This window comes from Cygnus atratus, chromosome Z, assembly GCF_013377495.2.
Source record: "Cygnus atratus isolate AKBS03 ecotype Queensland, Australia chromosome Z, CAtr_DNAZoo_HiC_assembly, whole genome shotgun sequence".
NCBI classification, from domain to species: domain Eukaryota; kingdom Metazoa; phylum Chordata; class Aves; order Anseriformes; family Anatidae; genus Cygnus; species Cygnus atratus.
In genome coordinates, this window is record NC_066396.1 from 55,528,231 (window position 1) to 55,551,646 (window position 23,416).

The 23,416-nt window shown below is 41.9% G+C and overlaps 1 protein-coding gene across 1 annotated transcript in view; it reads right to left on the reverse strand.

The window, feature by feature from the left end:
• Positions 1 to 23,416, reverse strand: part of SHB (SH2 domain containing adaptor protein B) — an 80,718-nt gene that overhangs the window by 26,383 nt on the left and 30,919 nt on the right. Inside the window, exon 4 of the mRNA XM_050716540.1 lies at positions 7,992 to 8,207. Within this exon, the coding sequence (XP_050572497.1) occupies positions 7,992 to 8,207 (216 nt within the window). The remainder of the gene's footprint in view (positions 1 to 7,991; positions 8,208 to 23,416) is intronic.

Here is a 23,416-nt window from a genome sequence, read left to right on the forward strand (position 1 = left end):
GGGGCTGGCTCTGCTCTGACATGGGGCAGCTGCTGGGCTCTGCTCACAGAAGCCACCCCTGCAGCCCACCACCACCAAAACCTTGCCACATAAACCCACTACACAGGCTTTCAGTCACCTTCTACAATTAAGCCAACAAGCAAGTGAGAACATTGCAAACCCAGCTTGCCTCAGCTTAGATGGATCATCTGAACTGCAGTCTCAGTGCACTTCCAAACAGGTAACAACCATGTACCCACATCAGAAATGCTGTCAAACAGTGATCAATTAAAAATGTTTCTACTTATATAATGCAACCACAAGGCTTTTGTCTTGAAAGGCTAGAGTACAAAGTGATGAAAAGGGAAAAGCACACTTTTTAAGTTTCTCTCACAAACTCTGTGATGCCAAGGAAAGCAATATGGTTTATTTAGCAAAGCACATAGTAATGAGGTCTGCATCCTCATTCCTATAAAAACCACACTTACAGACTCTACATATCTATAACTTCAAAGAATTAAAGAATTGAATTCTGACAGAAGCAGTGAAAGGAGCTATCCACACCATCTTCCATACACTCTCACTGCCCTCCGGGGTTTGCTTCTTCATCACAAAGTAACAAACACTCCCAGCTGTGGATGGATTATTGTTTCTAAGGTCATCTAGTGGGGAACAGGCTGAACAAACCTCACTGTATCAGGAAGCTCAGGAAGCAAATATCAGAGTGCACACAAAGCAGTCAGCTTCTGTGTGGATTTCAACAGCAGCATTACAGAAAATGTTGCAAAAACAGTTACAGGGAATCCCTACTAAAGCTTGTTGTAGATCACTTGCATTCAAACCTCGACTTGTAACAACACAGCCAGTTAGGCATGTGACTGGTAATACTTAGTGCTTTAAAGCAACTTTACAACAGGAAGGGGCTGTAATCTTCAAAAAGATTATGCATACAGAATAGAGATGCGTTGGACAAGGAAAATATTCTAGAGCACTTTGTTTTGGCTATTTTTACAAGCTTTCTTCATGACTTAGAACACTTCCAAATTGCTCCTCTTCTTAGAGACAAAGTAGGCAGGCACCAATTATTACCAAAATTGGGCAAATGTATTAAACCATATTCTGAAGTATACATGGCAGAAGTATGGTTACATTTTAAAATGCAAATTCATATTGAGCTTTCATTATCCAGTAATGAGGTTGATTAGCATAACAAGGAGAAACATTGCATGTGTGTACTTGCAAGTGACACATACGAACAGCATAGTGGTTTCAACTGTAAGAAAAACACCTGGATACTATAATTTGGGAACTCTGAATACTGGTGAACTTAATGTTGTCTGCTACTGACTGAGCAACATCTTTCAGACACCAAAAAAATCATTTCACAAAAATACGAAACTCAGTTCTTACAGTAAACAGTGATATCTTTATGACATGGTGATGGTTGGAAATAGGATCTGTTCTACAAAAATAGCACAAAGTTGAAATTTCAAATGCTTTTGAATGTTTTGTTTGTCTGAAAAGCTGAGACATGTCTCTTGGCTCCTGCCCTATTTCTTTTTTTGTGAACTAAATTGGCAGGAAGAAGCAGCCTAAAAGGGATATCCAGGCAGACAAAACTGGCAAGTATGCTATCTAGTCAGGCACTGACCCATGTGATGCTGTTATCAGGATGGATTTTTAGGGTACTATAAATCCACTCTTGACTAAAGATGCAGTACATACAGTGATGGTTCAGAAGTTCAACTCCATGCAGTTGAGAGTGGAAAGTTTCTTATTGCCATGGTATTTCTGTTTATGCAACTGTTACTGTTTTGGAACCGACTGCATCCCTGACTCTTCCTCATTATCCTCTCCTGCCCTGTAGCTGGTGGCTTACCCCGCTGGGGTGGTATGCCAGAACAATCCTGCTTTTAATCCCCTAGCATCCTGGGCACCATCCTTCTGTGCATCAGCAGTTGCATGCAGCATAGGTGGCCAAGTAACTTGAAGATCCTTCATCAAGGGCTCTGTGATCAACGCCGAGTGGTGAAAGCTACTACCAGATGGCCTTCTTCGTACTAGAGGAGCACTGATATTCTTAAGTGATAACTGAGATTGGTTTTACAGATTTCACATGCATTTCCTTTACCCAAAGGTTTGCTATGCCCACCAGGAAATTCCTGCTCTCTCTCACACCCCAAGCAGGAGCCAGGGTCAGCTTGAAGTTCCCAAATGGACTCTCTGGTTTTGCTATCTCCTTTTCCAGACAGACTTATATACCAGAAAGTTACCTTGTTCCTGTTATTTTGCCAAACTCAACTCCTCTGGGCAAACTGGTTTGCCCAGCTCAGCAGGAGGTCTAACAAGACCTGCCCACATCTCATAAAAACCTTCAAAAATGCACTTCAGCTTCAGCCATTATTTCCTTCCTGCTTTCTTCTCTGTACAGCCTCCAATGAAACAAAGCCAAACCTGTTTGTGAAACAACTCAAACTTCAGACAGTCAAGATGCTGCACTCCAATACAAAGAGACACATCTTTCAGCACTGCAATCAACAGCTGAAGTCCCCGAGTAAGGCTCTACATAGCCTGCTCCGCAAGCATCAGCACGACACCAGACCCAGCCAGTGCTTGGGAGCTACAGCAAACACATGCTCTCCCTCAGACTGAGCAGACTTCACAGTTTGTGCACCCTTTTGGTCTGGCACATCTCGGACTCCAGGCTGGAGACAGACAGCTCCTATCCATACTTCACCAATAAGTCTTGAAACCATGGCAGAGGTACAAAAGTTTTCCTTAAAAGACTTGCATGAGTAGTTGACTCCATGGTAATTCTAGTGTTTCTTGCCATTTTGGCTTGTTTCCTAAGTCTATCACCTAACAAATCAAAAATGTTTGCTGCATAAAGCTCATTGTGTCTGCACTTCACATCACAAATGCATACTGTTCCCTGTGGATGAACCTCTCAAAATAGGAAAGTTTTAGCAGGAAGTGGCTTCAGTTGTGAACCTTTAATTTCTAATTCCACTTAGACAACGTTGTGATCTTCAGAGAAATCCACCTCACTCAAGAAGCCAGCAAAACCCACACAGCTTAACTAGCTACATTACAGAACCACAGTACACATGAAAGTCAGAAAAGCACTTCAAATATCTCAGCAGAGGGTCAGTACTTCTCCGCTGCAAACATGTCATTGTTTCAAACTTAGGAGTTGAATCTCTTCTTCCCTTATTTTAAATATTTATGATTCCAAGCAGTTAAAGTATAGGAGAGAACCGGTTAGACAGCAGCTTGAATCTATGCTTGCAGCCAGTCCTGATGCGTTGCTTTGTAGCAAACAACCAGGTACCTAAGACATGCTAAGTTGTAATGAATGACACACCCCATCACAGAAATCTAATTCATCTAAAAATATGTTTACTCTCTTAGCACTGTAAAACAGAACTTTGCATGCTGATGTGAGCCCATAAGGAATTCAACCATATCATAATACTTTTTAATTAAATTTCCTTTTAGTCTGTTAATTTTGTAAAGCAATATGTGCTTTCATAAAAGTTAACTACGTAATGCCTTAGAAGAATATTTACACACAGGCCAATCATAAAATCTAATATTGGGTAGATGGTGTCTCGTTAATCTACACTCAAATACATACTAATTAAAGACTACCTGATGAAGAAAAACTGACAATGCTAAGATTTTTTATTTTTTTTTAATCAACACTCAAGACTACTTCAGCATTTACCCACTAAAGATCAAAAAGTTGGGCATGAAGATGATTAGAGCACTCCAAGACTTCACAAATGCCAAGTAGTGCACAAAAAGGAATGCAGTAGAAACCAATACATTTATTCTCTGGATTTAATTTAAACTCAGCCTTTCCATTTGATATGCACAATGCATGAAGAGTAAGGTCTGAGATTTCCATATGCACACACATGACTCTTGGGACAATAACTTTTGAAGCCAGTAACCTCACCTCTGTGGCTGCTGTATTACTACTAATTGAGAAATCTGTAAAGTATGATCTCACTGCAGACAGATGTGCCCTGGTTCCACAGAGTTGTACTGTAAATATTTAGCTTGTATCTCAGTATTGCTAAACAATGAAGTTTCTGTTTTAGGTATTTTGCATACTTTGAAAGAAAAATGTCCTCTGGGTAGCACACAGTTACCATCCTTGTGCGGGAAGCTCACAGCAACTCTGATATTATTCTTAGCCTTTGGAATATTATCAAAACTAGTACATAAAGAGACACTCAGCTCACAAGGCAAAAACTATGCTAGGCTACAACACAGAAAGAAACTGCAGAGAAATGAATAGCCCTAAAGAATTCCACCTTTAAAGATTTCAGGGTCACATATTCAAGCATGTGTTCCTTCCCAATATTTTATGCAGTCCAAGGGCTTTATTTACCCTTGTCTTCAAATAAAATATTTTTTGCTCAAAAATAGCTCTCTTCCAAAATTGTCCAAGAACACATGCAGGAATTGCAGACCATGCATCCAGCCAAACACTGGAGAGAATGGAGAAAAATATCTGGATGACTCTCAGGTGATGCAGCCAGCCAGAATTAACTGTATTGCTTCCTTGCAGAAGCTCTTCAACAGCAATCTGTAGTCATTACAGGCACCCGCACAGCACTAGCCCAGTGTGCTAAGAAGGATGGGGATAAAAAAATGAAGCACAGCATTTTCCTTCCTTGTGGGCAGAAATGCACACTCGGGTACTAGGAAAGGGTTATAGGGAGCTATAGGGAGCTGGCGTCTGAAGGTAGGAGTTGAGAATTCCCAAGGAGACGTAAGAAGGTGACGTGATAGGACCAGGTGTTAGATAGGACAAGGACAAATGAGAGCGACTAGGCATAGGTGCAGATTGGTGTGACAGGCTGACTTTCAGCATCTGCAAAAACACCTTAGTGGCACTGGAAATTTAGTGATATGTGCCTCCTATGAGTATGGCCAAATTGACTAGCCTATCTTGACACACAGTATATATCCCAGCTGTGGCCAGGATCTCCCAGCCAGACAGTCTCCCAGCACAATTCTTGCAAGCATTTTAACTGGCTCAAAGGGGATGAGTCAGCTCAGGCAAGCCCGAACTGAAGCCTGCTTCCAACGTGGCAGGGTTCATCAGCAAAGCTGTATATCCTACTGGAAGCCACATAAACAGGTTAGGCTTTTGTGCTGGAGTTCATGCTCTTTAGGGAGAGACATTATACCTGCACAGCATGCAACAGAACTGGATGGTGGCTTAGATCCAGGCTCCAAAGAACCATTAGCATATACTTAATGGCAATTGACTGAGTCTGGAATCCTACAAAGGTTATTAACATCTAACATGCCAAAGCAAACCATGCTGCTAGAAAGTAGAAATCGAATTTCTCTAGTCTCTTTTTCTCTTCCATAGGAGCCCAAAAAGAAGAAAGGGGATGTTGAGCACAAGGTTTCTTTTTTGAGGCAGCTGCTTCAGGCTCATCCAGGTCTCTTGCTCCCAGCCACATTCTCAGGATGGATGCTACAGACATCAGCTTAGGTTGGAAGCAAACAAAATCAATTGCAACACAAAGACAAATGAACAAATGAAGCTGAGGGGTAGAAATCACTCTTACGACAGATCCACACTGCTGTACTACACTGTGCTACAAGAGAAACGTTTGTGTCCCCCACCTCCACCTACCTATTAGGTGATCAGGCCAGGAACACCCAAGAAGGGCAGTGTCACAACAGACTGTTTACAAAACAGTGTCCCTGTAGAACTGTTGAGAGAATGCACTCCCAATTTTGCAGTGTGGCCATATCACGGAACATAGAACTGCCAAACCATAGAGTAATTCAAGTAGAAAGGGATCTTGGGAGGTGTCTAGTCCAACCTTGTCAAGGCAGGCTCTGCTACATGATTAGATAAGATTGTTCAGAGATCTATCCACTCATCCCTTTTCTCAGGATGAAGATATATAAAAGCCGAAGACTGCAAAATATCTCTTGGCTGTCCTCACAGAGGGGAAAAAAAAACTTCCCTGTATCACATCAGAACCTGGCCTGATACAACTTATGCCTGTTGTCTCTCATCTTCCGATCATACACCTGCTCATCTGTGAAAAGCCTAGCTCTATCTTCTTGAAGACCTCCTTGGAGACACTGAAAAGCTGCTATTGGATCCCTCCAAAGCTTTCTCTTCTGCAGACTAAGCAAGCTCAAAGTCAGTTCTGTCAGCATCTCCTCATGTGCTGCAGTTTCCTGTCATTTTGGTGTCTGTCTGCTGAAATCAACATTTATCAGCATCCTTCTGACATCAGAATGCTGGACACAACACTGGGCACAACATTCCACGTCTTGTCCAAAAAATGTCAAGTAAAGGGAAACTCTGCTTGACCTACTGGCTATACTCCTGTTTACAAAGGCCAGGATGCTGCTGTCCTTCATCAGTACCAGGGAGTACTGCCAGCCGTGTTTACTCCACTTTCCCTTGGGACTCCTAGGCCCTTTCCAGTGAAGCTGTAACCTGGCAGCCTTGGTCTATATCATCTCAAGGAGTTAGTCTGCTCCAGGTGCAGATCTTTGAATTTGTCCTGGATGGGTTTCACAAGTTTGTTGCCAGCCCTTTTCTCCAGCCTGTCCCATACGCTCTGCACGACAGCTCTTCACCCCTCCATTTGACACCGTTCCAAACCTGATGACTTGCATTCCCTCTCCTCCTCCAGATTATACTGATAAAGACGTTGAACAGGAAGGGTTCCAGAACTGGTCCCATGTGGAATCACACCTGTAAACTGATTCCAGGAAGAGTATGAATCACTAAACACTACCCATTGAGTTCAATGATCCTGGCATTTTTTCCACTCATTTAGTAGTCCACCCATCTAAGCCACAGCATTTCAAACCACAAAACAAGGATGCCATAGCACAACACGTTGAAGGCTGAACTCAATGCAGATGACACCTACTGCTCTCCTCCCATCAAGGGATCAAGTAGTTTCAATACAGAAATCAATAAGGCTTGTCAGGCAGGATTTACCCATGGTAAATCCACACTGACTACTCCTAAACATTGCTGTCAGTATTCTTCCATGGTTCCAGAGCCACATCTCTCGTCTTTTCTCACACCCACAGTTCTCACCACATATAGCTCTTCCTCCCAAGCCTTCTTGGGAAGCCAAAAAAAAAAGGATGAACAACCCTGTTCCTAGACAGCTTTTAACAAGAACATATAATTGAGGGGGAAATCATAAAGCATGTATGACTAGCATCCCATAGGAGCTTCCTGGAACATGGTCAAACCATGACTTGGCCAGGCTTTGCTGTGAACACTGAGGTTCTACCAATAAAAAAAGCCCTTGGCTTCTAGAATCACATCAGTGAATGAAGCCCCCTAGCCATTTCTGCGAAGCAGCATCAGGGACTAAGAAAATAACCAACACCAAGCACAGATATTTGCAGAGAGAGCAAGTAGTTTTGTGTGAGGTCTCCCTGACTGACAAGTTCTTATGTGGAAGAAACTCAGCCATTCAAAAGAATTAATCTGAAAACAAGTTCTACACATCTATGGGAATGCTCACGATTGGAATGAAAATGACAAGTGACAAACACCAAGAAACATCACCAAAGAAAAGCATGTTACCGCATGCACATGACACAGCTACTTTATGTCCTGCCCTTTTAAGAAGTGGCCCATAAGTTAAGGACCTTGCAAAGCATCACTCTCATCACAGATCCACTCAACAATAAACACTACCTGCATCATACTCACTGAAATAGGGGTGAGATTAAGGGGTTTACTAACATGAACCGAGCACTGAGATGGTTGACAACAGCTCACCTGAAGCAGCAAATCAGTAAAGTGCAATGTTCCACATTTTTGCAGCAGGTAAGGACTTGAGACTGCCCACAAACGTTTTTGACAGATTTCTCCCCAGCCCCCATTCTCCCCACCCCTCACCCTTCAAAAGAGCAGAAACATTTGACTTCTCCTAAAGGCAGGCATATATGCTGTGAAAGAGAATTTTCTGGTCAGAATCTAGGATTCCTACCTGCCAGAGCTGGGATGGTGACTTTATTCCACTCCCATGGCTGATCATACTCATCTGCAGGCCTGTCATCATCCTGTGGCAATTTGCTTTCTCGTAAACGTTGACTCACCACACTTTCAGAATCAGATTCCACACCACTGCCTTCTGGTTCATAGGGTGTGTCATAGAGCTGCATGTTTTTCTGATGGGACTTCGTGCCTTCCTGCTTCTGAAACTCTGTTATCGAGAAAGAAAATTGCATTAGTGTCACTACTAAATATGCCTTATCATCACAGTTAATAATTTTAGAGCATTCAAGTTCCATGCACTACTTAATTTCTGCATAATTGCACAGATGGCAAGCTGCTACAAGACTTCTAAATTCTACTTCTGCATTTGCTTACCTGTCTGCAAGCAAAAGTTTGCTCTAGCTAACAACCACAGCACAGTCTCATGCCTCCATCAATACACCCTGGTCTGCAAAGAACCAGATTACAGGAAACACAATAATTATCAGCCTTTGTAAAGCACGCTTACGGTCAACTGTGCAAAAATCCCCAAGAACACTGAAATTTGTGTATGCAGTTAAGTCTTCCAGAGCAGATCATTCAGAAACGCAACTCAAATACCAACAAAAACGTATTTCAGAGTGTAATTACATTAAAGTTTACATAAAAAATTATCTGTAGTTACCTCTAGAGAATGCAGAACACCAGCAGAAAATGAGCTGGGACTACAGTAAGAACACTAAATGGAAGCAGCGCTGAACGGACCTTATCTCACATTGTATTAAGGAACACATATTTAAATTAACACAGACTTTGTCAAAAAGTAAGAATGTTGAAGCTTAACAGAAAGGAACAGTGCATTGCCATTCTGGTTTCTCTATTCCCTGGATTTTACAGGGCCTTGTCTAGATAAAGCTATGGTCACCCCATCTATGTCTGGGGGCATGGCTGAAGACCTCCAGAAGGCCCTCTCCTTGGCCAGAAGGCCTTGGGATTCTGTGAGCTGTTACATGTAAACCCTGTGTAGAAACAACATACAAGAAGGTTGTTAAGCTTCAGTGATGAATTTAATTCCCTCCAACATGCCAGTTTATTCCCATTTTGTTTATGAAAAAACTCTTAGAAGTCTTCAGGCATGTCATTATGCTAAACCATTATCGAGAGTTTTATATGAGCAAGTCAAGACACTTGTGAAGCATACAAGAGGTGGAAGCAGGGTCGGGTGACCCAGGATGTATACAGAGACAGCATCTGATTGCACAAGAACAAAGGCTGGATTCCAAGTGGCCTTTGGCTTTCCTGCCTGGTGAGGTCAAGAAGAAAGTACATCAGCAGCAACGGGAAGGCTAGGAATAATATGGGCCCATAGCTAAACGTGTCAGGGTCCCTGCCCTGGTGACACAAGATAAAGAAATAGCAGAGAGACTCAATGGCTTCTTCGCCTCAGTCTTTACTAATCAGATCAGCTCCAGGAACCCCAGACCCCTGAGAACACAGGGAAAGGCTGGACCAAGGGAGACTTAGCCTTGGTGGAAGAGGATCAGAATGGGGGCCCAAGGGAAGATTTAAATGAACTGGACATACATAAATCCATGGAACTGATGTGATGCACCCACAAGAGTTTATAGAGCTGGCTGATGTCATTGTGAAGCCAGTCTCTTTTGCCTGTTGAGAAACTGTGGTAATCTTGAGAGCTTCCTGAAGACTGAAAGAAAGACCAATGATCACACCTATCTTCAAGAAGGGCAAGAAGAAAGACCTTGGGACCTACAAGCCCGACAATCTCACCTCAATTCCAGGAAAGATGATAGAGCAACTTGTTCTGTAAACCATTTCCGGATGCATGAAAGATGAGAAGGCGACTGGGAGTAACCAGCAAGACTTACAAAAGGGAAACTGCTTAACCCACCTGAAAGACTTCCACAATAAGATGAGTAGCTTGGTAGATGAGGATAAGCTATATCCTCGGTTGCATTAGGCAAAGTGTTGCCAGTAGGTTGAAGGAGGTGATTATCCCTCTCTACTCAGCACTGGTAAGGCCACACCTGGAGAACTGTGTCCAGTTCTGGGCTCCCCAGTGAACAAGAGACACAGACACACTGCAGAGGGTCCAACGTGAGGCCACAAAGACGATGAAGGGACTGGAGCACCTCTTCAAAGAGAAAAGGCTAAGAGAGTTGGGACTGTTCAGCCTGGAGAAGAGGAAGCATAGAAGGGATCTTATCAATGTATACAAATACCTGTGGTTTGAGAGTGAAGATGGAGTCAAACTCTTCTTGGTAGTGCTCAGTGACAGGACAAGAGGCAGCAAGCAGAAATAAAAATACATGAAATTTCATATTAATGCAACCTTTTTTTTTTTTTTAAAGACTGACAGCAGTCAAACACTGAAACAGGTGGCCTAGAGAAGCTGTGGAGTTTCCATTAATGGTGATATTAGACACCTAACTAGACATAGTCAAGGGCAGTCTGTTCTAGCTGACTCTGCTTGAACAGAAAAAAAGAACCTGAGCAAAAAAAACAGCAACAAACAAGCACACAACAAAACACCTACAAATGATGCAAAGACTTCGAACAGTTCTCCCCATTAGTATATCAAAAGGTCATTCACCAATTCATTTATCAGCAAGAACAGTGTATCAGAGTAATTGTTCCGAACTATTTCAAAAGTACAGTGAAAGATCTACACGAAGACAATGGCCTTGTTGCTTGGAAAAAAAATATTAAGTTTAATGCATTACAAGTAAATCTGATGAAACCTACACTAAAGCCAATGATCTAACTGCAGGAAGGCAGGTCAGAATGATTCCTAGTTACAAATGATAACCACATCACCACCTTCAAATACAAGGAAAACCTGGGAATAAGTACCTTAAAGGGTAAGTTATTTGAAAAGAATTGTGCTTTTGACCTGCCAGAAGTAAAACAGTCCTTGTTTCAACTACCTTTCTAAGATAATTTTGCTCAAGGACATAATGCTGCACTAAGAAAAACTTTCATATTAAAAAGAACACACTGCTGATACTCTCTTGAAATCTCCTGGACATAAGCACTGCATTGCTTCTAAGCCACAAATGTGGCGTGCATCTGTCTCTCTTAATGTACTGTGAAGCCAGCCAGTGCTATACCAGGAAGAGCACGCTACTGAGGAACAAAGGCATGATTCCACCAAATCAGAGATTTTATATTGATTTTAGAGTGCTAAACACAGTTTATTCACTGGCTTCTGCTGTGTAAGATTATTTTAATACAGGAGCCTATGCTCAACATTTTTCTTTTACCCACAGAACTAGAGCATCAGTCTGCACAGAAAAGATGACGTCTTAATAGAAGGTTGTAAGCTACTATTTCATGACTTGTGGTGAGGGACTACAATTAAAAAATGTCAAATATTTGATCCTAAAGAAGAAAATTTTCTCTAGAAAAGGCCATAACTTCAGGAAATCAAAGAAGTAGAAAAGGGAGAATATACATATACATACACACACACAGATACACATGCTGACATACATAGTCTTTTTATAGCTTCCTGTAAATTTGCTTGCAAGTCCATCTTTTATGTAATACATTGCAAGCATATTCGTGAAGAAAAGTAATTTTACTGAAGTTAAATAAAAAACAGCTGCTTTCAATAGCAGGCAGCAAAGTTGATACTGTACCACAAGCAATATTAGACACTGACAGCTCAGTGCAGACTTGAATATTTAAGAATGAGGTTTCCATGCAATCTCTAACAATGACAGCTATGAGTACTAAAACAGTCACTGTACCGACCAGGGAGTCCAAAACTGTATTAATTGTACTTTATTTGAAGTCTGAGTTTGGCCACTTAATAGGTCAAGCATATTTTTCACTGTGAAAGCAGCAATGGCAATGAAAAATACATTAAGAATACAGTGCAGAAGACTTGTATCTGTTATATATAACAGTTCTCAGCTATATATATGTTCTCAGTTATATACGTGTTATACATAACTGTTCTCAGTTCACATTTTAGTACTTTGAAATTCTGGTATATTAATTTTATCCTTTTATCCTCTTACTGCTAATACTGAAAAGTGCATTTTTGTAGAATTATACTCATTAGTTAACTAGATAGTAGAAAAAGAAGCAACTGAAATTTTGAAAGAGCTAATTTTGCTAGCAGGCTGGAAGACACTCACAAGTAATTCTTATTCTCTCAAATTAGCAGTTGTAACAGAATCAGGCCCCAGGAGCCTGGACACCTACATAAAACAGAGAACCTGACCAGCAAGGTCCAGAAATTGAGACATCTGGAGGACAAGTTCCTGTGATACAAGACTGAACTTCACATTCTTCTCCCCAGATGGTGAGCAATTCTGACAAAAGTGAACATACAGAACACACCTCGAGCACCACTTGACACACAGATAACCTCATGGCAATCTTTCCAGCTGTAAACTTTTTAAGTCTTAAATAACCCAACAGCATTACTCATTGGGGCACTGTATTCCTGAGGTGAGCTTGGAGCGAACTGGGGGATATGTCATCAAGAAAACAGCTATGCAGACAAGAAAAAGAAATTCTGAAGATGGTACTACTTGCTTACAGAATCTAGTAGGTGAGCAAAGGTCTCCTTCCAAGGGGATGCAACAAAACCAAACTGCCAGATTCTCCTACAGTGTACAGAAGCCACTGGCTATTTCCTTCATTTCAAACTAAAGCATCCAGTAACAAGAGGTCAAACAGTTTTGTTGTACTCCTAAAAAAAAAAGCGCACACAAGTTTTGACAACAGTGTTTTCCCAGACCAAGTATACCCATTCACCATGCAGTAGTAAACTCAGCCTAATCTGATACATCATTTCACACCCATTTTGTAACATTTCCTTGGCTGAAATATTATAAAAACAAAATGCAGGAGTCCTCCTGCAACAGCTGTGTAAGAAAAAGGCTCCCTGAAGTTGAGCACTTGTGAGAAAGTTGTTTTCTTGTCTGGTAGTGGCAGCCTGGTCTCTGGCAGTGAGCTAAAGGCTCTGTTGTGCAGGTTTGTAAGTGAAGGCAGTAGAACCACAGGTTCCTACATCACAGCAGAAACACATCTTGCCTGCCTACATCCAGTATGCCAAAAGGGAGCCTCCTGTTCAGGCAGATATGGTAACTCCCCTGCAGCCCTTTAGAGCCATATTACAAGGACAGAGGTAGCACTGGAAACCAGAATTCTGGGCTTCAGATAAAGTCCTCATGTTGACTAATCCTGGTTCTAGCCTGCAAGAGAGAAGGCAGCAAATCAGACGAATCCTCTGATTTTTTCAACCCTCCTCTTCTACTGGAAAAGCTTTCAACATTTTACACACAGGGATTTCACAGCATCTGTGATAACATAAGGCATACGAGCTTCCTTAACACTCTGATAGCAAACAGTAATTCCTTCGTGCCCCACTGAGAGACTTATAGTGTAATTAGACTGTCCTAACAGATCTGCAGCTGTCTTCTCTAACACCAAAGTCTTATTCTAATGAGCCAGATCTGACTACGAATGTAACATGCTGGAAATGGCATTGCAATCATGCAATGCCAGCTTCTGAAAAGCTAGCACTGAAACTTTTTAAGCAAAGTGCAAGGGCTGTGAACAACCTTTCTCCTTGACAAGACTAGGAGCAGGACAGACGACAGAATGCTGTTGCTGGGACCCTGCACAGCACTTGTAGTTACGCCCACATCCACTCAACAGTACAGAGATCAATGCAGAATTTAAGCTCATACTGGTGGATAGAGCTTTGCTCTCTTTCCTAGAGCATGAGACAGAATACTTTGCAATGCTCCACACCCCAATCAATAGCTGTTGGCTGAGTGAAAATACAATGATTTTTCAGTCCTTTATGCATGCACTTGACTTTGATCAGATACACAGCCATTTGAATTAAACATACTGTTCATTCTTTTAATACACACAAACATTTAAACACTGTGCTGGAGGAGGACTGTATAGAACAGCTGTTTACAGAACACAAATGTAAGATTTTCTGTCCTCCTACCTCTGGACTCAGACTGTGGATCTCTTTCAGATGGTCACACCCCTCTTCCCAAAAGTCAGCATTTGAACAGCATCAGTCTTATTTACATGGATGTAGCTTTCTGCTTACACACATCAAGAATGCAAACTGGCACAACAAAGTAAAACCAGCCTGGAAGGAATACCATTGTGCTGTTACTACATTTGTACCACTCAAACCTACTGGATAACTCCAGCTACAAAGATCTTAGCACTGAAGAAATTATTTCTGGAAATTACAGATCTTCCTGGCATCAAGTTTTCAAGGCACACAGAAAAACTAAACAATTATCAGTGGAAAGGTCTGAATATTTAATTAGAAGCAAGCAACCAACAATCCTTTGCTTTGGTCCACTGTTTGCATCTCGGTCTCCTGCTGTACAAACACAGTAACCTGAATAGTGAGAGCATTTCAGCAGCCAGGGAACAGACTAACCTGTATTCATCTAGGATAGTCAGAGCATGACTTTCAAAACGTGGATTTGAACATTTCATACTCAAAAGCTCCAGAAGGCAGCCTGCAAGGCGTTTGGAGGGCTTGCTGTAGCACTCTGGTTTCTATCAACAACCCTGGCAGAACTAGAAGAGCACCACAATTCATAAAAAAAAGTACCTGAGAACGTAACTCAGGAACAAAGCCTACTTGTGGACAATATGTTGTCAAATATTGTTCTTCACCAGGGAACAGGCTTTGTTGAATTGTTTTAAACCTCTGCTCTCTGCACTCACTGCTCTTGCAGCTTGCAATGGCGAGTAACCCCTCCGAAGGTCAGAGAGCTGTTTGCACCAGGCCACACACCAGCCAATAACTTGCCGGAGGCGTAAGACAGATGCTAATGCAAAGATCACCTTGACAGAACATTTACTCCCACTGAATCTATTTCCTTTCCCTCTCCATAAACAGGCCAGCCAACTGCTTGCTTTTCCCAAGCCTCACCGTAAACATTTCTTTTCATGCCTATCTCAGTAAGATCATCTGGAAACACTTCAGAACTCATGCTGCAGAGTTCTCATCATGTCAGTGCAACGTCTATTCAAAACAGAAGCTGAGTTTCACCTCTGCTCAAATTTCACCTCAGACCACCAGAACTCAAGCTGCTTTCTGCTCTGCGCCCAGGTCCAGCTGGATGTCTCCAGATGCTGGGCAGCAGAGAGCACCAACACCACCCCAATAACAGTGAGGTCTTTTTTGCTTTGAGACTGAAGCAACTGCCTCCCAGTGCTCACAATTCCAGTTTACCCTGCAGGAAAGGCTAGATAGGGAAAGATCTTCCCCCAGTTTTCCTTCTAAACAGAAGCCAAACAACTCAGAAGTGAGCCAGGGATGAACAAGAGATGTTTGCTCTCCTGCCTTGGTTTGAAAGCTTGGCATAACCTCTCGATGTGAAAAGCAACGACTTGGAACAGCTTACACCATGACAGGAATACTCCTGGACTCCAGGTGTGACTCATTCCCCCAGGAAAAGGCACGTGGAGCTCCTTTACATCCCAACAGCCCTGGCAAAGTGTTATGCGGGTCAGAGCAAGGGCAAGAGGGGAGAAGTCCCAAGTATCAATAAACCAGCAACAAAAAGCATTCATATCTTTTACAGATACTGTGTTCTGAAATAAAACAAGCAAACACTCTGCCAAAGAAGACAGGAGGTACATGTTTTTCTTTGGGGGATGTCTGGGGAAGCGGAGGGACACTGATTTAAAACAAGACACATAGGAAGAAAGCCTAAATCCTGGTGGACGGGAAGAACAGCAGTATCGTTACCAAAGCACATGAAAACTGCCCTTGGAAACATAATTCTTTTATGGCAGACGCAATGAAATTAAAAATTAAATTTCATCAGTTCCCTGAAGGCAGAAGTTTATTCTACAAAGTCTACCCTCACCCCCAAACATCCCATTGTCTGTTAAATGAGCCGTGATTAAAAATTAGAACTGACATCTTAAAACTCAGAATTTCTGCAGACTGCATATTTCAGAGGTGCTTTGCTGCTGCTTAGCCAGCTACCCATTACACATTTCTCAGAAAGACCTAAAAAAGGAGAAAGGATGCTCTCTTTATTCGGGGTGGAAGCCCTCTTGGGCACAGAGCATGCGAGCAGAGCACAGCACTGGTACTTCCACGTACACCTATTAGCACCATGGTTCTCACTGACCCATGAAACAAACCAGAGTGTCCCCCCCCAAAAATGCTCTAAGGTTAGCACAACCAGAATCAATTCTCATTGAAAGACATTTTAATTCCAATGCGGTGGCTATTTTAAACAGGTTAACACTCTCCAGTGTCAGGACAGAGAACAGTGCAGCAAACATGACTGCTGTTTCCTGCAGTTTGATCAGCCTTGCAACTCATGGCTGCTGCCAGCGCTCACAAATCCCTTGCCAGCTCTCTTCAGACACACCGTCTTATCCCTTGACAGGAATCACCTTGAGAGGTGTGCGGAGTGGAAGGAGAACCCATTCATAATGTAACTGCAGTTCAATGCTTTCACACAAGAAAGATGTTTTCTTGAATCTCATCAATAAGCAGACTTTGACAGGCAAACAGCTTACTCAAAAGCATGGAACAAGACAAGCACTGAGCAATAAGCTTTCTAGTGAGTATAAATATGTATCTACATTCAAGGAGATATTGCAAGGGATATCCACATATGAGCAAAAGTGAGTTAGTTTTTTAAATCTTTTTATTTTTTAATTTTAAAAAATATTTAATTTTTTTTTCTAAATCTAGACAAAATACATAATTTGTTCCCTATATTAGAATGTTTAAGAAGAATCCTTTTGTCCAGATGTAAGTAATTTCAAACTTGGCCTTACCTGGGGAAAAGTGCAAAGTGGATGGAGACCTCCCTGCAGGCCTAATTGGCCAGAGATAGAGTGGGGATGACGCTGCTCACAGGAAAAAAAAATACATGGCAGACCGAGGCAGTAGATTCACGTAGCCAGAACAGCCGCCATTCAGATTTAACAAAAGCCAGACAAGGTGTGTTCTCAGCCAGATGAGATGTGCTCTCATCTGATTTTAGCCACCTGACAGCATTCTCCATACAGAGTGCAACACTGAACGAAAGGCTGCTGCTCAAAAACTCCTGGAGAAGATTTCTTCCAAGGACATACAGGCTACATGGTCAGATTCACAGAAATGTGTATTGCACATTGTTTCAAATGAAATATCTAGCCTGTGCATGATTGTGTCAACTGTGATTTAAAAAAAAAAAAAAAACAGAAATGCAAGCTCAAACACATAGCCTGAAGCTCCCCTGATGACTAACTTCCATTTAAATCTATTTTCTCCTTATTAGTCATTTTTCATAAAAACACCCTGAAAACAAAGAGAAGCCAAAGCTTTGGAAGTGATATCTAATGCAAGAGATCTTTCCCTCTGACCAGGATTCCAGCAAGAGCAGGCACTATCAGTACTTAGTCATACGTTTCCTCCTTTGGCAGGACTTAAAAGCCACACAGCATCTGCATACCAAACAGTCTGTTTTTCCCTATTCGCTGCAAGAACAGCCACAGTGATTAAGTGCAGTTTTGAAAACTAAAAAAAAAAAAAATAGTGATCAGCTACAGACATCATTTACAATTTTGCCCACTTTGGCTTGCTTTCCCAAGGAGAGTGCTGTTCTAGTTGCAGCCTTTCTGTCCTGTCACCCAAATTGAGCTATTGGCACAGTCTAGGAGCTCTGATCAGTACCTGAGGACTTGTAATGAACCTTGCTGAAAGTAAAAGGCTTCAAATATAACTACAACTGTTAGAATGGGAGATTCAGTGAGCTCCATTTCCAGCACAGACCCGCACAAGCATACAGCAGGAGCCATTAATGTACACAATGAAGAAGGGGCTAGATTTGCTGTTCAGCTATGAAGACAAAAATGGTTTGAGTTAGAATTCTACCTCCTCGGGAGCTGACCAAGAACACTTCTCTGGTGTCATCACAACCCATCACGGATTTCTGTTTCTCACAATCCAAGGCCTTGCATGAAGTAGAAGACAACTAACTTGCTAGCACTGAAAAAGCAACAGGGATATGAACACTGAAATTACTGAGAATATGTTTCAACTCACCCCCTTGGCAGGTGATTCCTCCATCCCTTGAACCAGCCTAGCAAGCGATTGATGGAAAGAGAAACCGGTCCGCAGCACTTCCAAGCATCAAGTGCTCGATACTGTGCTGTCCAGCTGCTCATACTCAATACCTTGCACTTGTTCGCAGACTTATCTGTAGTTGTCACACTGCTCAGACAACCCCTCATTAGATACCGATTTTTAGTTGAAAGACCAGTCACAAAGAAATCTGTTAGTATTTCAGTACTGTAGTTTCTTTTTCCCCTTGGCACAATACATTCATACAACAATACAGAACCTGAAGTGGTGTTTGAATGCATGCAGCTATTGACAAAATGCTATAAAGCATTCAGTCTATCACATCACCATTCAACAGCATTTGTGCTTGCACAGATATCTAACAACAGCAAATAAATCTGACTAGCATTCAGCACAGCATCATTAAGAACAGACCCCACTTTTAGGGAAACCAAACCGCAGTCATGCAAACACCATTAATCAGCTCTCTTCTTCCCTCTCTGTAACAGAAGCATTATAAATCATGAAGAGTAACATCTGGGATTTTCCACTGAGGTCAGGTCAGAAAGTGCCATGTTATAGAAATTCATTCCAGTCATGATCTTGCTGCATATAGCTGAGTCAACACTTTCTGATAATTTTTCCAGTTACACTTATTTTCCAATATATGCTTCTAAACCAGTAACAAGACTGCTTGCAAACATTCTTAAAGTACAAAACCTCATCCAAAGAGACAACTGTAGAAGCTGTGTTGGTTGCTGGGTGTTTTGCTCTGTTTTTAAAGACAGACACAAAAAGATCCCCCTTAACAGAGACGTTAGGAGAAGCTGTCTGTTGATCTCTGTATTTCACTATGACGCCAGTTTTTCTCAGTGATGGTGCACCTCACAGCCTAAGGAAAGGTGCACACAGGGCAGTAAGTCCTATTCAGGACACACAAAAGCAATGGTAGATCTGAAAGACATTTTGTCCCTTCTCTCCATCTCCTTTTTACTTCAATAGATGCAGCAGAACAAACACCTTCTTGCTCACCTGGGGCTGCATTATGGCCTTAACAACTGCTCCAGCACCTAGGAAAAGCTCACGAAGGCTCGGGTCTGTCATCCTATTTTACTGCTTTACAGTCCATTCCAGACAAATGCAACAGTTTGACAGACCTTCACTTTCCCCCCCCCCCCCAGAAAATGAATGCAGAATTTAAAACAAGTCCTGATTTTCTCGAGGCAAGACTTATTTCCCCACAGTTCGCCTCATTTGTTCTTAATTGCTAGTCTGACCTATAATGGCATCAGTTTTGCATACCTACATCCTGCTTCATAATGCCAAGTTGTATGCAAACTCTTCCACTCCATGCCACCAACAGGTGATGCTGAGCAAGGCAGAACCAGAGCAAGTTCACACCAAGCTTGAGTATCTCCATCTTCTTTTCACACAAGTTGATACTGCTCAAGAAATCTAGTCATAGTAACACAACACACCGCCAGGTACTAGAGCTTTGTTTGGAAGGGATGACAGAAACAAATGCACATATCAGGATATCAACACAGACCAAAAACCTAAGAGGCTTGTCTGCCCCCAGCTAGAAAGGACAGGCTGCTCCTGCAAAGAATAGCCTCTAATCATTTTAGCAACCACAGTGTCAGTGAACAGCTGAGTCTGCATTGGTACTTTGGCTCCCCCAAAAGAGCCCTTTCAAGCAGAACTGTGATTCTGTGAACTCTTCACAGACAGAAACCAGACAGGGTAAGAAGCTGTATGTTGTGTTGCAAGCCCACATAAAATGCACAGAGCACAAAGGCTGGGTTTCTGAACAGTTCCTGCTGAAGTTATAAGCCCATTTTATGACACTGCTGTGAAGCCATATTAAAAAGCTGGTACACTGATACAGCAAGATGTTCAGCCTCTGTTGCTAGCAGACAGAACCGTCTGAATCTTCAACCCTCGTTTACTTTGAAGGATAAGAAAATCTCCTTTGGTTTGGGTCGCAAAACCAAAAGAGATGTAGGAGAAATGGCTGCTATCAAGTTAACAGATGATGTCAGAACACACAGACTCCATTTACCTAAATATGCCATTCTTGTTTTGCCACTACAGAATTTCAGAGTTTGGATGAAAAGCCAGCAGGCAGAAAAAAAATCTATCCATTTACCAGTAAGCTAAGCACATAAATGACAAAATATTACAGTTTGAAGGGACATCATCCCCTTCCAAGAAGTATTGTTGTCTTTACCACATGCTTAACTAGTACATAGCATACCAACTTGTTTTACTCCAAACTGGCTTAACATTTCTGTAAAATATAGTGAAAAAATATAGTTACTGAAGTAATAGAGAATATAATATGAAGGGATGGTAGAGAATACTTCTGAGAAAGAAAAACTTCAACAATTCAAAAAAAAAAAAAGAAAAAGAAAAAGAAAAAGGTACTCCCAAGAAGGACCTTTGTCTTCAGCACAGCGAGCTGAGATAAAGGTAAAAATTCCTTTTCACTTCATGGCACAGGTAATGTCCACCACTTTTTTTGTTTGTTTTTAAAGAAAGTCAAAGTTAGAGTAGAGATATTCGTTTCCAGGGTTGTAATCCTAGTACTAATGCACTTATGAAAATGCTGCTCTCAAACATTTTCACATGGGCTCTGGAGTCTAGTAACCACACTTTCTTTTGCTAAAAGCCACTTCTCAAAAGAACAAGTAGAAAGATAATAGTAAAACTAAACTTAACAATGAAGAATTGAAGGATCATTTCAGTGAGTCAAGGGACTGTTGGAAGAAGTTTTAAAAGTGCTGTCAGTCTTGTATTTTGCTCGAGCATCACTGTTCCAGCTCCAGTTATCAAATCCTTGTAATGCTCAACCACAACAGCCCGCTCGTCTCTCGAGCTGCTGACTCTTCACGTAACAAGTCCCTCTGTTTTTCTCTTGAGAACTGTTCCAGAAGAACAATAGGATCTCGCTAGGAAGATCATGGGCTGACCTTAGAAGTCAGCAAGATATACCACTGATGTCCTCCACCCAGTACAGAGTAACATTCTTCCCAGCCAGAGCCAACAGGGAGAGCTTACAAAGCTCACTTCTTTTCTCTGTCGACCAGAACGGTACCAGTCAACTAGATTTCCATCACACTTCCAGCTGGAGAGCTGCCAGAGTTCCCACCAATATTGTCCAGGCATGCACGCGCTGGCCCAGTCCAGCCTCTCCTCAAGCTGTATTTCAGCAGGTTGCTTCTTTACACCTTGCAAACACCAGTCTTGTCTTTCCAGTGATTAAGTTCAAAAAGATCAGTACTAGGAGCACACCAGCACAGTGGCAAATCTGAAAACATACTGAATCCAAGCAAAGATGCATATCCCATAAGCTGGAATATCCTGGTTCCCAAAGCTGTTTCTCAGTTTCACAGAATATCTGACAGACCAGTCACAGGGTGTGGGACAAGTTAGAACCTCAAGAAACCTCAAGAGGTCACCTTCTTTAGTCTGCTACTCAAAGCAGGGCCAGTGATGTGGCCAGGAGAGGTTACACAGGCTCTGTACCTGCCATCCAGTCATGAAAGCTCTCACCTTTGTAGACAAAAGATTTCCAAGATTTCCAGTAAATTCAGGCCTCATGAATTCTTCTCACTGTACGGTCACAGCTCTCTTGTGTACTTCTCAAATACCAGCTACTAGAGTTGTAAAATGACCAGTCCTCTTGGACTGCATGGAACCTCAGTGCTTCTCACGCCGCTGCCAGGAGCATCCCTGCAGCTCACATCTAATGTAAAAGAACCACTGTCCTGAAGTAAAGCTGATTGAAAACTTGCAACTTGTCAGAGGGCGAGGTAGAAGGGGAAGATGGAGTGGGGAGACCCATGTTCAAGTCACGCAGGCACCAAGCAATAAGCACCATCGTATGTTACAGATATTGCTCACATTAGGAAAACAAATAGGTTGTGTCTAAGTAGCCCTTTTGATCAAAGTGGCTTAAAACTAGTGTTTCGTATAAACACAGCATGATGTAGGAAGTCTTTCAAACCGTGGGCGTGGGTTTAATAGCATTTTGAGCTCGATGGCTTGTCTTTCCCAACCACCCAAGCACTCATTCCCTCACTTTGGCTTGTGTTCTTCTGCAAAAAGCAGATTCATCAGAGACTAAACAAGTAAATCTCAAGAATTAAGTTTCTTCCACATGTACTCTCAATCTGTTATGATGCTGACATACCTTTCCAAAGTTCTTGACACTTTATTCCCCTTACTTTGTGCAAATGGTTGTGTATTAATGGGAAGTGACAGAAACCCCAAAGAAGTCAATTTACATTTCTGAAGTAAGGCTTGTGATTCAAGTCTTACCTTTAGTCCATTTCCAGACTGTATCTAGTCATAAGGGTAAGATTAAAGCGTTGAAACAGAAGAAAAAAAGTTATTTCAGTCTTGGTTTAAACCTATTTTGGGCAGTATATTTTTGAACTGAAACTAAGGCAACAAAATCCTGTGCATCAGCTTAACATTCATTCTCTACTCTAAATTAGGAGCACCCAATTACCACAGGCTTGGTATCTTTGCAATTCTGACTCCAATGTTGAGTTCTGGCCCATAAATCTGCTGCATGGAATAGCAAAACACACCATCTCTTCCTAATTCCAGTTCCAGACCAAGACTGGAGGGGAAGGATGGGGAGGCAAGAGGATGCTCTTTTAGGATAAGGCCAGGCCTCATATTTACATTTACTCAGCTGCACAGAGTAGAGAAGGTTGTTTTTTTTTTTTTTCCTCCATACATTTGTAAGCTTGTATGCACTAACCAAAGCAGCAAGCACCACTATAATTTTAAACATTAGGGAGAATGCTTTAAATTATTTCAGGGGAGGAGACAGAGTTAAATATAGAGAAATGCTATTCATTTTATGTACAGCTGGTTTCCACCCCCAGTTATGCATCTAGTTTTAGCAACCACAACACATCACAGTCCCTCCCAGCACAAGAAATTAGACCCCATGCATTCTGGTCTTATCTCCTCACAGTCACCAACAGGGTACGAAGTATCCCTGGTGGCCACTGGAAACGAATCTGAGGTGATGCAGTTTCACAGCATATGCCAGATCTGTCACTTTGCTCTGAGAGAAGGTGAGGACTCGTGTTGAAGCAGCTTCAGCATTATTTCAGTCATACCTCAATTTATGCACATCAGAACTACCGGAAAGGAAGAAGTCCTCTTCTGTATTGCTTCCCATTACACAATAGATGTGGGATACTTAGAACATGCCTTCTCCCTGTCATCTGCTTTCCTTTAAGTAACTGCTGAATGAAATCTCTGTCCAAACGTCCAACAAAGCAAGAAACAACTTCAAATAGTTTCTGAAGCCCCGGAGG